The following is a 16245-nucleotide window of genomic DNA, read 5'->3' as shown; positions in this document are numbered from 1 at the left end:
TCAGATAACCGCCCAGCCACCCTGTTTAGGGTGACCCGCTCCCTCCTCCATCTGGGAGCGCGGGAGGACCCCTTGCAGGGCCGAGCTGAGGATTTTGTACAGTATCTGGATGATAAAATAACTCAGATTCGGGAAGACTTGGCCGCCGACTGGGTTAGTTCAGACGAGATGACTGAGGCAGGCCTTGAGAATGTTATCTGGGAGGAGTTCGATCCTGTGGCTCCCGAGGACATGGACAGGATCTTGGGACGGCTGAACGCAACCACATGTTTATTGGACCCGTGTCCCTCCTGGTTGGTGCTGGCTTCCCGGGAGGTTACACGAGGCTGGCTCCAGGGGATTATTAACGCTTCTTTGAGCGAGGGTGTCCTGCCGGCCGCCTTGAAAGAGGCGGTGGTGAGGCCTCTCCTCAAGAAGCCATCCCTGGATCCGGCTATTTTGGCTAACTATCGTCCAGTCTCCAACCTTCGCTTTATTGCGAAGGTTGTTGAGAGTGTGGTGGCGCGACAGCTTCCCCAGTACCTGGATGAAGCTGTCTATCTGGATCCGCTCCAGTCCGGCTTCAGACCTGGGTACAGCACGGAAACGGCATTGGTCGCGTTGGTGGATGATCTCTGGAGGGCCCGGGATAGGGGTTATTCCTCTATCCTGGTCCTATTAGACCTCTCAGCGGCTTTTGATACCATCGACCATGGTATCATGTTGCGCCGGCTGGAGGGACTGGGAGTGGGGGGCACTGTTTTGCGGTGGTTCTCCTCCTATCTCTCCGACCGGTCGCAATCTGTGTTGACAGGGGGGCAGCGGTCGACCCCAAGGCGCCTTGTTTGTGGGGTGCCGCAAGGGTCGGTCCTCTCGCCCCTCCTGTTCAACATTTATGTGAAGCCGCTGGGTGAGATCATCCGTGGTTTTGGGGTGGAGTTCCATCAGTACGCTGATGACACTCAGCTGTACATTTCCACCCCAGACCATCCCAATGATGCCTTGGAAGTGATGTCCCAGTGCCTGGAGGCCGTGCGGGTCTGGATGGGGAGAAACAGGCTTCGACTCAACCCTTCCAAGACCGAGTGGCTGTGGCTGCCGGCGTCCCGGTATAGCCAGCTGACGCCATCGCTGGTTATTGGGGGCGAATCATTGGCCCCCACAGAGAGGGTCCGCAACTTGGGTGTCCTCCTGGATGCGCGGCTGTCCTTAGAAGGGCATATGACAGCCGTGGCCAGGAGGGCTTTTTGTCAGGTTCGCCTGATACGCCAGTTGCGTCCCTTTCTGGACCGGGACTCCCTACGCACGGTCACTCAAGCACTCGTCACTTCTCGTCTGGACTATTGTAACGCTCTCTACATGGGGCTCCCCTTGGGGTGCACCCGGAGGCTCCAACTGGTGCAGAATGCGGCTGCGCGGGGGATTATGGGAGCGACGGGGCGCTCCCATGTGACTCCTCTCCTGCGCGAGCTGCATTGGCTTCCGGTGGACTTCCGGGTGCGCTTCAAGGTGTTGGTGATTACCTTTAAAGCGCTCCATGGCTTAGGGCCAGGGTACTTACGGGACCGCCTTCTGCCACCAATAGCCTCCCACCGGCCGGTTCGCTCCCACAGAGAGGGTCTCCTCAGGGTGCCGTCGGCCAGACAATGCCGGCTGACGACCCCCAGGAGGAGAGCCTTCTCTGTGGTGGCACCTACCCTATGGAACAATCTACCCCCAGAGATACGAGTGATTTCCGACCTCCGGATTTTTCGTCGGGCCCTAAAAACTCATTTTTTTCAACTAGCTGGTCTGTCCTGATTTTAGGGTTAGTTTTAAAATTTTTAAAATTTTAATATTTATTTTAATTGACAAATTTTAAATTATGAGCCAAATTTATAAATTATCTTAATCTTATTTTAATTGTGATGTTTGTTATAGATGTTTTTTATCCGGCTGTTCACCGCCCTGAGTCCGAAAGGAGAAGGGCGGTATAGAAATGCGAATAAATAAATAAATAAATAAATAAATAATGCATTAAGGTTTTCATGATTCTATTTCTGTATCTTTATAATAAAAAGTAGTGTTAACCTGCCTGACTTTGATTTCCTAGTCTGGTCTATATTGAAAGGATGACATTGTCCCCATTCAAATTTAGTTTAAAGCTCTCCAGATAACCTCAGCAAGATATCTTCCAGTTTGGAAGTATGTATGAAAACACTACCTGTGCCCCAAGTTACTTTGCTCATAGACTCATAGACTTGAAAGACACATAATTTTTCAGTATTCTTCCCAAGCTCTCTCTGGCAGTGTCACTTATTTCAGCATGAAATAATGGTTAATAGATTTGATTATTTAGGTCTCATCTTGTATCTTCATCCCTAGGGAACAACATACTGTTTTGATAGGATGTCTGATCTGCAGGCTGTTTATTCTTCTTCTCAATAGGGAGTCACCCATCACCACCACCCATCTCTTACTCTTTGGGGAAGCCACTAGATTTCTTGTCTCTGTGATAGTATGACTTTCTTTCGTGATGCTGTGATGCTTGGTGAAATCTCTTCTCTACAATCTGTGAGTCTTCCTTCAGGTGGAGGAAGTTGGAATATTCTAGTTTCCCTATTCTACATCAACTTGCCAAGTTCCAGTCCTATCAGAAGGGTTAGTTAAAAAGCAATACATATTCAAAAGTTTAATTATGTTTTGAACCGATTTTGGTGAAGGAATCATGGTCTCCAGGACTGCAGATGATTATATCCTCTATAGCATGGATACAAAGAAAGTTTTTTTTAAAAAAGATGATTGGAATTTCCCAGGAAAATAAAATAATGAAATAAAATAAAATAAAATCATAAATAAAATAAAATAAAATAAAATAAAATAAAATAAAATAAAATAATAAGCACGGCAGATATCACGGTTATTGAGGGCCGAACTGTACAGTTTATTGATATTGCTGTAGCAGGAAACGCCAGAGACGAAGAAAAAGAACTGGAAAAAATCACGAAATATCATGACCTGGCCACTGAAACTACACGGTTAGGGATGAAACATGTAACAGTGATACCCATTGTCATTGGGGCACTTGGTACCCTATCCAAGAATTTTACAAAACACATCAAGAAATTGCAGCTTCCTGCAATAACACCAGCGGAACTGCAAAAACCTGCACTACTCAGAACATTGTATATTTTAAGATGATACTTGGTTGATATCTAGGATGCTAGCAGCAACCCGTATCAGCCATTAGCACCAGTCAATGGTATTTGTGACACATTTTTAAATGCCCAGTTGACTGAGTTTCATGTTTAATGATTAAAAGAGATAATAATAAAATTCTTATTATTTGCCAAGTGTATTATCCCTTTCCTGTTAGGGCCATCTTCTGTGACTGAGAATTAAGATTATTGTTATACAAACATGATCAGTTTAGAAAGGGGAGAATTGGAGAAAGAAAAAGTTGAATAAGTTTATATATCTCTGACATACCTCCAGTTCTGGTGACTGCTTCATAATTTTAAGAGCAATATAACTGCCAATTGAGTGTCCAATAAGTATGAGCTTGACATCTTTTGGCACATACTTTCGGAGGAATTTCAACTTGTGTTCAACTTGTCCTTGAAGCCCAAAAACATCATCGGTGTCATTCGAAACCATCTCTATAAACAACCAAAAAATAATAATAAAATTATATCCTTTGCTTTGAAGATGATTCATCACATTCACTGTAGCTTTTTAAAACTGCTTTCAAAAATAATCCAGAAATTACCAAGAATACTCATAGACCTTCTTTTAGTGATAATTATTAAATGTTGTTCAATTACTTGTAATAAATAGAACATTATCAATAAAATAGTAACACTAATTAAAACTTATTTAAATGCACAAAATAAAATTAACCAAAAATAATATAAAAGCTTTTAAATTTTTCCAGAGAGTTAGCAGAAGGGAACATTCTGAATTCTTGGAGGAGGACAAAAGAAACATGTAGAATTGCCATAAAGAACACTCTGTTGTGATATCCCCAATTTCTATTTTTCCTGTAGGAACAGAAAACAAGCCATGGATGCTGATCTTAAAGACTAGAAAAGCCCACAAAATGGCAGCATCTTAAACTGAATCTTGAAACCAAAAGGCAGGTGAATTATTTTTTCGGGTAACAGTGAGCAAGAATTATGTTGCTGGACTACCTTCACAATGACGACTCTTAACCATTTGCATCTTAAATCCCATTCTATTAAGGGCTTGGAACCCCACAATTTTAGAAATTTTATTTTATTCAGAGAATTTGTATGTTTCAAATTCAAATGTTCCCTCCAAAGTTTGGAAAATGTTGATATTATTCAGCACCTTAAATGATTCTCAACCTTTTGCACTTTATGTCCAACTCCAATACTTCACTAAATAACTTTCTTTTATATCAAACAAGATAGGGACTTTTTTGGGGAGGGGGAGGAGTCATAAACATGTTTATAATCATTCCATTATTATGTTTATAACTTACAGTACATTTTAAACACCTAAAAATTTAAGTGACTGACTTAGTCTACATCTGAATGCCATCTGTGATAGATATGCACTTAATTGAGAACTATCTGTTTTTAAAGAAAGGATGGCCAATTTTCTCATGCTCAGAATCTACATTTTTTGTTTTTCGAAAAAATGTTCAGCCTCCAGGAGATGCAGGGTACATGCCCAGGGTTGCAATGTGTCACCATCACAGACAAAGACAAAAGGTGAGATGGGCAGCTATATAAATCTAATAAATAGCATAAAATACTCATAGTCTTGGAGACATTCACTGGGTAATATAATTTCAAATGCATTCCTCCACTCTGCTTCATTTTATGAAATAAAAGCTTATTAGAAGAAAAAAATGCTTGTGAAAATCTCATTCAAATATTCTCTTCTATGGCAAACCTTCATTCCACTTTAACAGACTACATCTGGTATGGTATAAATAGCAGAAAGTCAAACTAAGATCCAGGTTCAAATCCAGTCAACAATGAGAGGGGGAGAGAAAAAACAAAGAAGAGAACCTGTTTCTGTTTAGTATTCCTCTTCCTAGGTTGCTCAGATGAGACAGTCAAGGCGAGATGACATTCACTATTTAAGAGTTTCTTGCACAGGGCTGTCTATGGTAACGTGTTTGGCATCATGCTGAGGACATGAAGAACCACTTATTGAGTGTGCTCTCATAGGGTCCCCGCGTAATTAGTTGTTTTTTTAAAATGCCACAAAAAAGTAATTGTTGGGTATAAAATGATAATTGCTTCAAGAAAACAGGATCTTCTACTGTTTATTGTTTAGTGTTCAATGTTTAGCCTTTTGTTCAAATCTTAAACAAATTAAACCAGGGATGGCCACAGAAAAAGCTCTGAGAAAGCCAATTAATACTGCGGGTAAACTGTCCTTAGAAACATCCTGCCATGATTTATGCTATTGAATTAAAAATGGAAGAGGCGGAAAGGAGAATGAGAGACAGAAATAAACGGTATGTCCCCTCCTCTTTACCTCCTCAAAATAAAAAAAAGACGAAAACAATCTTTTGCCCATAAAAGTTTTAATTTTTTTTCACTTATTATACAGGTAATGGAAAATAAAAAGTTTTGTAGCAAAGGCCTTAGGCCAAAGCACTGTTTTCAGACGAAGGCCTATTTTTAGGCCAAGTTGCTCCAGTTATTTTTTCATCCAGTCCGTAGCCAAGTATTGTGTTGTAAATTGAATATCTAATTCATCCTATGAGAAGTATTGTCTTGAATTATATGAAACTCTCAAGTAACACAAGCTTAAGGTATTTTGGGGTATGATCATTTCTCATGTCTTTCCTTTCTCTTATTCATTCAACAATTAAATGAAATGGTTCAAATAAAGGTATAGAGAGTAGTATCTTCATGTACCCAGAGTTATGTATATTGGTTTTTCTGCCCTGGTTTTAAAAAATCATTTAGTTAAAATAAAATGAATGTTTCTCAATTTTTTATAGAAGCAGAAACTAAACTCAGAAAAGGAACAGATAAGGACAGCTAAGATCACATTTCAAATATCCGATGGACAACAGAAGAGGAAAAAGAATTGATTTTTATTTTTATTTGTTTGCTTTCCTGTGCATAATAAGACCTTTAATCGACTACAAGAAATTGTGGATAGTCTTTAAAAAATATTGACATAGCAGACCACCCCATCTTCAAATAATGTGTTCAAAATCAAAAAAAGATTATGTCATGGTTGTATACTGTCAACCTACTTATTTAATTTATGTGCTGAATAAAATGGAACTCACAAAATATTTGTTATGTTGGAGAACTTCTAAAATAGAGGAAATGTACTGGGGGAAAAAAGCCACAAGGATGCATTCTAAAGGAAAGGCTAAAAGTATAATGGTGAAACTGAACTAATTTAATTACATTTAAATCACAAGTGAAAAGATATCAATGTGTTTCTACACCTAGAGCAAGAAAAGAGATCACACAAGGTGTTGTAGTTTGGATCTTATCCAGTTTTAATTTTCTGTAAAGATTAGCGCAAATGCATAAGAAAGAGTTTGTTTTGAATTCTTCAGCACATGTGCGGCAGCCAATAATGTCCAGAATATCAAATTAGTTGAAGCCCTCTTCTCGTATTCATTTAGCATCTTGCTGACATCTTACATACCCTTCAAATCCCACAAATGAACTATGAGTTGGGACATGATTTGTCTTCAAGAGATTTCTCCCCAAGCACAGTGCCTTTTCAAATCTCTAGCTGGCTGTTTTAGAGGTAATGCACATTGTTATTTCTCAAGGAGGGAGTTAAGAATATAAATCGAAAACCACAGTATTGCTCATCTCAGTGAACTGTGACATAACTCCCTGAAACTGGGACACCAGAAAATATAAATGTTTCTTTTCCACAAGTTTCAAATTTATAAAGAAATATCTTTCAGCCCTCCCCTACTTAGAATATCATCTGCATCCAATTATAGAATGGGTGATGGTATCAGCTAGAGAACAACTTATGTCATGGAGTGAAAGGCTGAAAATATCCATAGACAATATGCGCACGCGCGCCCTTCCCCCCCCGACTCTAACAGGAATGTGGACAATGAAAGGCCTCAGTAATATAAGATTTGAAAAAAAGAAAAAAAAGTGTTCCAATCCATATCCTTGCTCAAAAAAATGGCGCGTTTGTGGGGAACGGAGAGAAGAAATATTACTTTTAAAGTAGAATCGGCAAACTTGTTTTTACAAATTAAATTACATAAAGTAAACTGGTAAACACAATGTCCTGTTTAATATAGAGAATGTGATTTTTAAATAGAAACACATCAAAATGAACATTATAGTTATAGTAGCATAAAGTAAGGGGGCAAAAAAGTGTACTTGATATATTTGCACCAGGGGTGGGTTCTACTTATCTTTACTACCGGTTTGCAGCGGAGCCGCACGTGTGGGCTAGCGCAGAACCATTTTGATGACATCGGGGTCAGTGGGCGGAGCCTCCCGCCAGTTTTACTACCGATTCTATAGAACTGGTGCGAAGCGGGGGCAACCCACCACTGATTTGCACACAAGTATTTAGAGGGATAATAGGAGCTGGGTGACCTTGGGCCAGTTACTCCTCAGCCCAACTCACTTCACAGAGTTGTTTTATTTATTTATTTATTGATTATCAAATTTATATACCGCCCTTCTCCCAAAGGACTCAGGGCGGTGTACAGCCAAAGTAAAAAACATAGATACAAACATTAAAATACAGTTAAAAAGATATATATGCGTTTGGCCCCATAATTAAAAGAACAATAACAGACCTATTAAAAACATTTTAAAAAGTGTTAAGCCAGTCTGGCTTGCTGAAAAAGAAAGGTCTTCAGGGCACGGCGGAAGGCACCGAGGTCATGAATTCTTAGTATCTCTGGGAGCAGTTGATTCCAGAGGGCAGGTGCCCCCACAGAGAAGACCCTCCCCCTGGGGGCCACCAGTCTACATTGCTTGGCTGATGGCACCCTGAGGAGGCCCTCTCTGTGGGAGCGCACAGTCGGTGGGAGGCCATTGGTAGCAGCAGCCAGTCTCGAAGATATCCAAGTCCTATGCCATGGAACGCTTTAAAGGTGATAACCAACACCTTGAAGCGCACCCGGAAGACCACTGGGAGCCAGTGCAGCTCACGCAGGAGAGGTGTTATACGGGAGCGCCATGCAGCTCCCGTAACTACCTGCGCGGCCGCATTCTGGACCAGTTGGAGTCTCCGGGTGCTCTTCAAGGGGAGCCCCATATAGAGAGCATTACCGTAGTCCAGGCGAGAGGTGACGAGGGCATGAGCGACTGTGCACAAGGAATCCCGATCTAGGAAGGGCCGCAACTGGCGGATCAGACAAACCTGATAAAAGGTCCGCCTGGCTACAGCCGTCAGATGTTCCTCCAAGGACAGCTGCGTATCCAGGAGGATGCCCAAATTGTGAGCCCTCTCCATGGGGGCCAAGGACTCGCCCCCAATAGTCAGTGATGGAGTCAACTGACTATATCAGGATGCCGGAAACCACAGCCACTCAGTCTTGGATGGGTTGAGCCTGAGCCTGTTCCTCCCCATCCAGATCCACACAGCCTCCAGGCACCGGACATCACTTCAAGGGCATCATTGGGGTGGCCCGGGGTGGAAATGTACCGCTGGGTGTCATCAGCGTACTGGTGGTACTTCACCCCGAAGCTACAGATGATCTCACCCAGCAGCTTCACATAGATGTTGAACAAAAGGGGCAAGAGAACCGACCCCTGGGGCACCCCACATATGAGGCATCTCGAGGTCAACCTCTGCCCCCCTGCCAACACAAACTGCGACCGGTCCGAGAGAAAGGAGGAGAACCACCGTAACACGGTGCCCCGCATCCCCAACTCTTCCAACCGGTGTAGCATGATACCATGGTCGATGGTATCAAAAGCCGCTGAGAGGTCTAACAGGACCAGAACAGAGGAGCAACCCCTGTCCCGAGCCCTCCAGAGATCATCTACCAATGCGACCAATGCCGTTTCCGTGCTGTACCCGGGCCTGAAGCCCGACTGGAATGGATCTAGATAAGACGTTTCCTCCAGGTATTGTGGAAACTGTCGTGTGACCACACTCTCAACAACCTTTGCCACAAAGCGAAGGTTGGAGACGGGACAGTAGTTGGCTAATACTGCCGGGTCCAGAGAAGGCTTCTTGAGGAGAGGCCTCACCACCGCCTCTTTCAAGGCTGTGGGGAGGTAACCCTCGCTCAGTGAAGCGTTGATAATTCCCTGGAGCCAGCTTTGTGTAACCTCCCGGGAAGCCATACTAACCAGGAGGGATACGGGTCCAGCAAACATGTGGCCGCACTAAGTTTCCCCAAAATCCTGTCCACGTCATCAGGGGTCACAGAGTCAAACTCTTCCCAGATAACATTCTCAAGACTATTCGTCGCCACCCTGCCCGAATCTACCCAGTCAGAGTCCAAATCCCCCCGAATCTGTGCGATTTTGTCATACAGATATTGTCCGAATTCCTCGGCCCTGCCTTCCAGGGGGTCCTCCCGCACTCCCGGATGTAGCAGGGAGCGGGTCACCCTGAACAGGGCGGCCGGATGATTATCTGATGACACAATAAGAGCGGAAAAGTAATTAAACTTTGCCGCCTTTATCACCACTAGGTAGGTCTTAATATGCGACCTTACCAGTGTTCGGTCAGATTCAGTGAGACTGGCCCTCCAACTGCTCTCTAGGTGTCTTTTCCGGCACTTCATCTCCCTCAGCTCCTCGGTAAAGCATGGAGCCCCACAGGATCGGCACCGAGTCAGAGGCTGCAAAGGCACGTTGTAGGGAAAATAGGAGGAGGAAGGTGTATTGATATGTTTGCTGCCTCGAGTTACTTGTGAAAATAATAAAGGCAGGATACAAATGAATGAAAAGTAAAAAGGTAAAGGTTTCCCCCTGTCCAGTCATATCCGACTCTAGGGGACGGAGCTCATTGCTATTTCCCAGGAGGGGAAGCCAGCCAGTGGCGGGATTCAAATAATTTAACAACCAATTCTCTGCCCTAATGACTGGCTGGGTAGGCGTGGCCGGGTGGTCATGTGACTGGGTGGGTGTGGCCAACTCGACATCACTCATCACACCCAGCCCCACCTCCTGGCCATTCGCCTCAAAGGCAAAGGTGGGATTCAGCCGGTTCGGACCGGTTCGGACTAATCCCACCACTGTATGGCCTCACCCCTACCCATTTTGTGGCCTGTTTTGAAGTCCACAAGTCTTAAAGTTGCCAAGGTTGGATACCCCTAAGCTAGATGTTCTGATAAATCAGTGTTTTTCAAATTTGGCAACTTTTAAGATGTGTAGACGTCAACTTCCAGAATGCTGCCTGGGCAATTCTGGAAGTCCACACATCTTAGAATTTTTTTTTTTTTTTTGCTTTAATTTATATGCCGCCCTTCTCCGGAGACTCAGGGCGTCTTACAATGCGTTAAGCAATAGCCTTCATACTTTTGTATATTTATACAAAGTCAGTTTATTGCCCCCACAATCTGGGTCCTCATTTCACCTACCTTTGAAAGGATGGAAGGCTGAGTCAACCTTGAGCCTGGTGGGATTTGAACTTGCAGTAATTGCAAGCAGCAGATGTTAATCTGTTAACAACAGTGCTTTAGTTTGAAAAACCCTGTCAAAAATGGGCAAATTAAGGTCCTTTTTAGGGATTTGTGCTTTATTACAGATTATCCTGAGCAGCATATCTATGAAGGAAGACTCTAATAGAAACATGCTATATGCATAAAAATATAGAAAGGCATCTAAGGATCACTAATTTCCCCATCTTCATGGACCATAATTTATGAGAAGTTCGCAATGATCTCAACAGAAGTTTTCCTCAGTTCTGCTTTGCCTGAATATGCAATATCTATGCTCTGTCATTGAGCTGTGATAATTCTGGCCCTAAAAATAGACACAAAGTTCTCTCAATCACAAGAATTGTCCTCCTCTGTCTTTATTTATATTCTGGAATAGTCAGATAATGAGGAAAAGCTGAGCAGGAGAGATACACGGACAGACATTATTATTGATCTGATTTATCCTAGAACTGTTATCACTGGAAATAAGGGGCTTTTACACTGAGATTCCTTCCCTATCCCACCCCATTACTGATGTAGTGATATGAGGAAAAGGTCCAAGTTGGTGGAAGGATTTTTGACCCACTTTCAAGCTTATTTTCTCAGAATTGGTTCTAAAACTAGATGTAAAGTTTATTAGTACAGAAATTGTAATTGGAGCAAAGAAGGAAGCAGGGGACTTTAGGAAGACAACATTATGGCAATTGAAGTTTTTGATGAAGTTTTCTTGTTTTCTTTATTTTCATATCTTGGCTTTAAATCAACCCAAAGACATTACATTTATTCAACATAATCTATATATGGGCTATGGAAACTTATATCAATTTTTTTCACAAAGTTTTGCTATAGTCTAGACTCTAGGTGTTACTGTGCTTAATAGTGTGATTTTATATTATTTCATATGGTTGTGTAATAATCCAAATTCAGAAGGGGGAATATGCTTTGGGGTGAAGGCTCACTTTGTGTTTGCCAGCAAATGTTTAAAAGATTTATGCAGCGGGGCAAGAAAAAGCACAATGGATGTGAGGTATTGAGAGGTCTGAAGTGTATGCCCACAGAAGCTATGAATTCTTTTTCCCCTTTCAAAACCAGATTGTTGTACAGTAGGGGTGTCAAACTTGCAGTGTCACATGATGTATCAGGAGTTTTTTTCGACTTCGCTAAACTGGGTGGGGGCAGGGCCAGCACGTGACACATCTGGCCTGCGGGCTGCAGATTTGACACCCCTGTTGTACAGCTTCAAGAGAGGTAATTGAAGATTTTCAATCTTCATTTTTCAGCCTGTTTTTCGGCCATTTTCAGGCCGGTTTCTGGGCCATTTTTTTGGACCATTTTTGGGCATTTTCAGGCTGTTTTTTATTTTCAGTAGTAGTAAATAAATAGAGAGGGAAATTGTACTTTGTTGAGGCCTTTGACTCAATTTCCCTCTCTATTTATTTACTACCACTGAACATAGGAGTTGAAATTCAGTAACTTTTGTAGGACCAAAATTTGTCATATATAGAATAAAAATACAACAAATAGACATTTGCTTCTTTCACCTGCATTTATTTGTTATTGTTGCTTTTGTCAGAGCCAAATCAGATGCAATAATAATCATGAGGTTGCAATCAAGTCCTGAAAAACTGATATTTGAGAGGTCACCAACTCAACAGTCAGTAAAACATGTGTTTGTGTGCCTGTGGGTATATGAAAGATTACAAACAAACACAAAGCAAATCAAAAGAGAAAAAGAGCAGCTGAAAATCCAATGCTTTCCCCCTATGGTATACTTTTACATATTCCATATTAACTTTTGGCACAAAATGTTTGTCCATTTCCAATCCATTAATGAATTATTATGGGTGTTTATGCTTTCAGAAGTCCTTTAAAGTTCCTGAAGAGTCAAACTGAGCAGCAAAGGCTGAACCATTAAGATGAGCACTACTACCATGCTGAGGCAGTTCCTGAAACATTAAATGAAAACAACCAGTCCTTTCTCACACATTGATGTGGTAATATTTCACTGTTGATGAATAGCCCGCAGAACTTTGAAAGTGAATCGTCACATATATTAAACAGTCCTATAAACAGGAAGCTCCTGCTCTATACTGAAACACTAGACATATTCTGCAGTAAAAACATTTGTGACACTACAAAAGAGTAAATAATTCATTTCTTATTATATAATACTTGCTAGTTAGCATTACGTAGACCTCATGAAAATTCATGAGGGTTATGAAATAGAGACATGTTAAGCAAACTATTTGCTAAAACATTGTAAGAAATTACATGGTAACCATGTAATTTCATTAACACACCCACTGCTTCTTTCACCTGTGTTTATTTGTTATTGTTGCTTTTGTCAGAGCCAAATCAGGTGCAATAATAATCATGAGGTTGCAATCAAATCCTGAAAAACTGGTATTTGAGAGGTCACCAACTCAACAGTCAGTAAAACAAAATGGGAGAGAGAACTGCTAAATGGGGGAGCATTCCAGTTATAAATAGGGCAGTATTCTATCTAAGCAGTCCTCCTAACCTGTAAGGATATGTGGGAAAGATTTGGGGAGACAAGGCAAAGAAGGAACAATCAGATAAGAGCCAAAATAGCCAGCAGTTGGATAATGGGCGGAGCAAGAGGCTCAGAAGAGACTCTTCCTACATTCTCAGGTTGTAAAGGAGATGGGAGGGGAAGAGAGGACTGTACTTTTAGGCTTGTAAGATTCTGTTAATGTAACTTTACAAAAAAAGTGAAAATCAGTTTATCTGGTTGTGATTCCTATCTCATTTACTCCTTAAGACCGACACAAACTTATTAGTTGTCTATGGAGATTCTCAGTCATCCAGCCCATGGTTGTCAGAACTGAAGATGCTTCTTGGATGAGAAGAGAAAGATCTTCAAGGAAAAACAAGTCTATTTGACTTTTGAAAAAGCATCTTTGGGACAAGCTGAATGCATGGTTGCTTTCCATGTCTTGGATCTTGGATATTACACAAAAGTCCAAAGAAAAAGCGAAAACAAATGCACATTTTCAGTGTTCATACTCTTTCAAATGGCTCTCCCGTATCCTCAAGGACACAACTTTCCACTCAATAGTTATATTTTATGGACACATGCATGATAGTTGAGCTGAATTAAGGCTAAATATGATTTTATCCTATCCTCCAAACAATTTAATAGCTGCACATTAAGAATATTGGACAGGGATAGGGAATTTATAGGCTTTCAAGTGTAGCTGATCAGCCACTGCATTTACAACATGCTAAATTACAATGGTATCTTAATGGAAGAAACAAACCTCTTTAGCTAAACTACTTATTACTTCTCTCCTACTGCAATGTGTGTGTGTGTGTGGGGGGGGGGGAATTATTGTCCAGAGCATAATCAGATCATAATCATGATCATGATTAATCCCTTTTGGGAAGTAGCCCAGTATAAGAACTTTCCCAAGCCACAGTGATATTTACCTCAGCATTTGACTGGTAAAGTTGCTCAAGTTTGCTTGAGTCGTAACCCCACTTGGGCAGAATCTCAAGCAATGCTCAGGACAATTATTATCTAGGATTCATTTTGGCCTATGACGTATGAGTAATTGGATAGGGTATTTTCTAAAACGTCCCAGCCACTTTGAGCAACTGGCACAGTTCTCTGCATCCACTAGATTGTTAGTATTTCTTTAAAGAAGGAAATATTTTCAATAGCCTTGAAGGAAGCTGACATACTTTCTCCTTAAGAGTCCCTGCTTGGACCCAGATAAGAATTAGATGACTATCACCCAGTTGTCTAACCATCATTTTTGGATGCATGTTCAGAGAAAAACTGAATGAAGCAGTTATCTGGATCCTAGTCAGTCAAGGTTCAACATTTTTGAGGTATCCAATACAAAAGCTCTCTGAAAAATTAAATTCATTTCTATGTAATAAATTTGAAATATTCAAAATTGCAGATTATAATTCCTCATTCCATATTTAAACATATAACCAATAAAGACAATATTGTATATCAACATTATCCTTGTATTCTGTATCCAGAAAAGAAAGTAAAAACTCTATTTTAGATACTCACATACAGTTCAGGTATAGACAGAATCCCATTGGTTACATGAATTGTAGAAGATGCACAGGCTTTCCCAACCGAGTAATAATTTGAGTTATAATAATTTGAATTATAATAAATAACTTGAGTTATTTGAGTTATAATAAAAAAACCTTTGGTAGATGCCAACCTACAGAAGACTGCTTTAGAGTAACACATTCATTCCACATTCTTCAAATAATTGACTAGGTAGGTATGCAAGCATCAAAGTCTAGCGTTTGATCATTTTCAATTTTAAAAATCTTTTTAAAAATCATCATCATCATCATCATCCATGACTTCCCACATTAGTTACTGCTTACCATAGTTTTGTCTTGCCTTTTCATTAGGAAATGTGTTCAAGGTGGCTTGTAACAACAATGTTGAGGTTCAGCCAACATTTTAAATGTGAGGCTACGAATGGCATGTAAAGTGTTAATGTAACTAATTTTAAAGATTCTAATGCAATTTCCACATGATATGATAAACCCAGTATATTATGTTTAAACCAATATATATATATATATATATATATATACAGTGTATATAATTCAATAAAAGATCAATTGTTTAATCTCTAGTTGAACATGATCTTATTGACAGCCGCATATGATCAGTAGCTTCTGTTTTGAAAGCCAGCACTCTTTTTAAAAGCCTCTGAGAGGAAGCACTAACATGCCATTTAAATAAACTTTCCAATTCTATGTTTTCAAGCTTAAGAGTAAGAAAGTAAATTACTTCACTACTACACCACTCAAACAAAATGTAACTGAAACTCTCAAACCAAATTAAATAAAAGCTGTTCCAATTTTTTTTTAAAGAGATACGTTAAGGGAAACCTTATAATCTTGCAAAAATAAATGCACTGTGGGCAAGCTTCAGTTGCTTATTTTAAGAAAGGAACAAGGATCGCTGTGCTTTGATTACAATGAAATCCAAGGAGGCATTTTAATATTACCCCTCTCCTTGTTTTTTAAGCTTGACATTTTAGATCCAAATATGCCATTAGCATCCTCTAGCTCTTTAACCATATAAAACAGAGACACAAACAAAAATAATAATATGCAAGTTGTAATGGACAAAACTACGGGATATAAATAAGTAGTCGGTGTTTATGAGGTTATAAAAGGAGCTGTTCATAAGTAGCCTCTGCAGTCAAGCAAACTAACCCTTAGGAAAATGTAATGAGTCAAAGTGTCAATACTGGGCAGTGCAGAGGAAAAAGCAACATTTAATGATTCTGCTAATGTTTATTCAGCATGTATAGATCGTTCTTAAGCAGAATGCCATGTTAAACCCTTCAGTATATTACAGTTTTAAAGGTAGGTACCATGTTTCTCCAAAAAGGCCGGGTCTTATTTTCTTTTGACCCCCGAAAAAACGGCTAGGCCTTCTTTTTGGAGGGTTCTAATTATTGACTCATTTTGCGGCGGTGGCACCGACAGCCCCACCCAGCAGGAGCCTGCTGCTGGCCCACTTCTTCTGTGGCCGCTGGCTGCCACTTATACGCATCGCCCTGGCCTCTGTTATTGGCTGCAGATGCCTTCTAGCAGGCATCTGAGGAGCGCCAGGGCGATTTGTGCGAGTGGCCGCAAGCAGCCGCAGAAGAAGAGGCCGCAGAAGGCGAGGCAGGTGT

General features: G+C 41.0%; 1 protein-coding gene and 1 long non-coding RNA gene across 3 annotated transcripts in view; one reads left to right on the top strand and one right to left on the bottom strand.

Annotated features, from left to right (window-relative positions):
- Window positions 1–16245, bottom strand: part of LDAH (lipid droplet associated hydrolase) — a 93401-nt gene that overhangs the window by 59867 nt on the left and 17289 nt on the right. For both annotated transcript variants that reach the window (XM_034432188.3, XM_034432189.3), the window contains exon 4: window positions 3448–3617. In XM_034432188.3, the coding sequence (XP_034288079.2) occupies window positions 3448–3617 (170 nt within the window). The remainder of the gene's footprint in view (window positions 1–3447; window positions 3618–16245) is intronic.
- On the top strand, window positions 5040–6247 carry LOC117674278 (uncharacterized). Its single transcript, XR_004593790.3, has 2 exons — window positions 5040–5452; window positions 5945–6247. It is a non-coding gene; the product is annotated as an uncharacterized LOC117674278 (long non-coding RNA).

The sequence above is a fragment of the Pantherophis guttatus genome, chromosome 1, assembly GCF_059756535.1.
Source record: "Pantherophis guttatus breed Tessera chromosome 1, ASM5975653v1, whole genome shotgun sequence".
Lineage (NCBI taxonomy): Eukaryota > Metazoa > Chordata > Lepidosauria > Squamata > Colubridae > Pantherophis > Pantherophis guttatus.
This window is presented reverse-complemented; position numbering and strand designations above follow the sequence as displayed.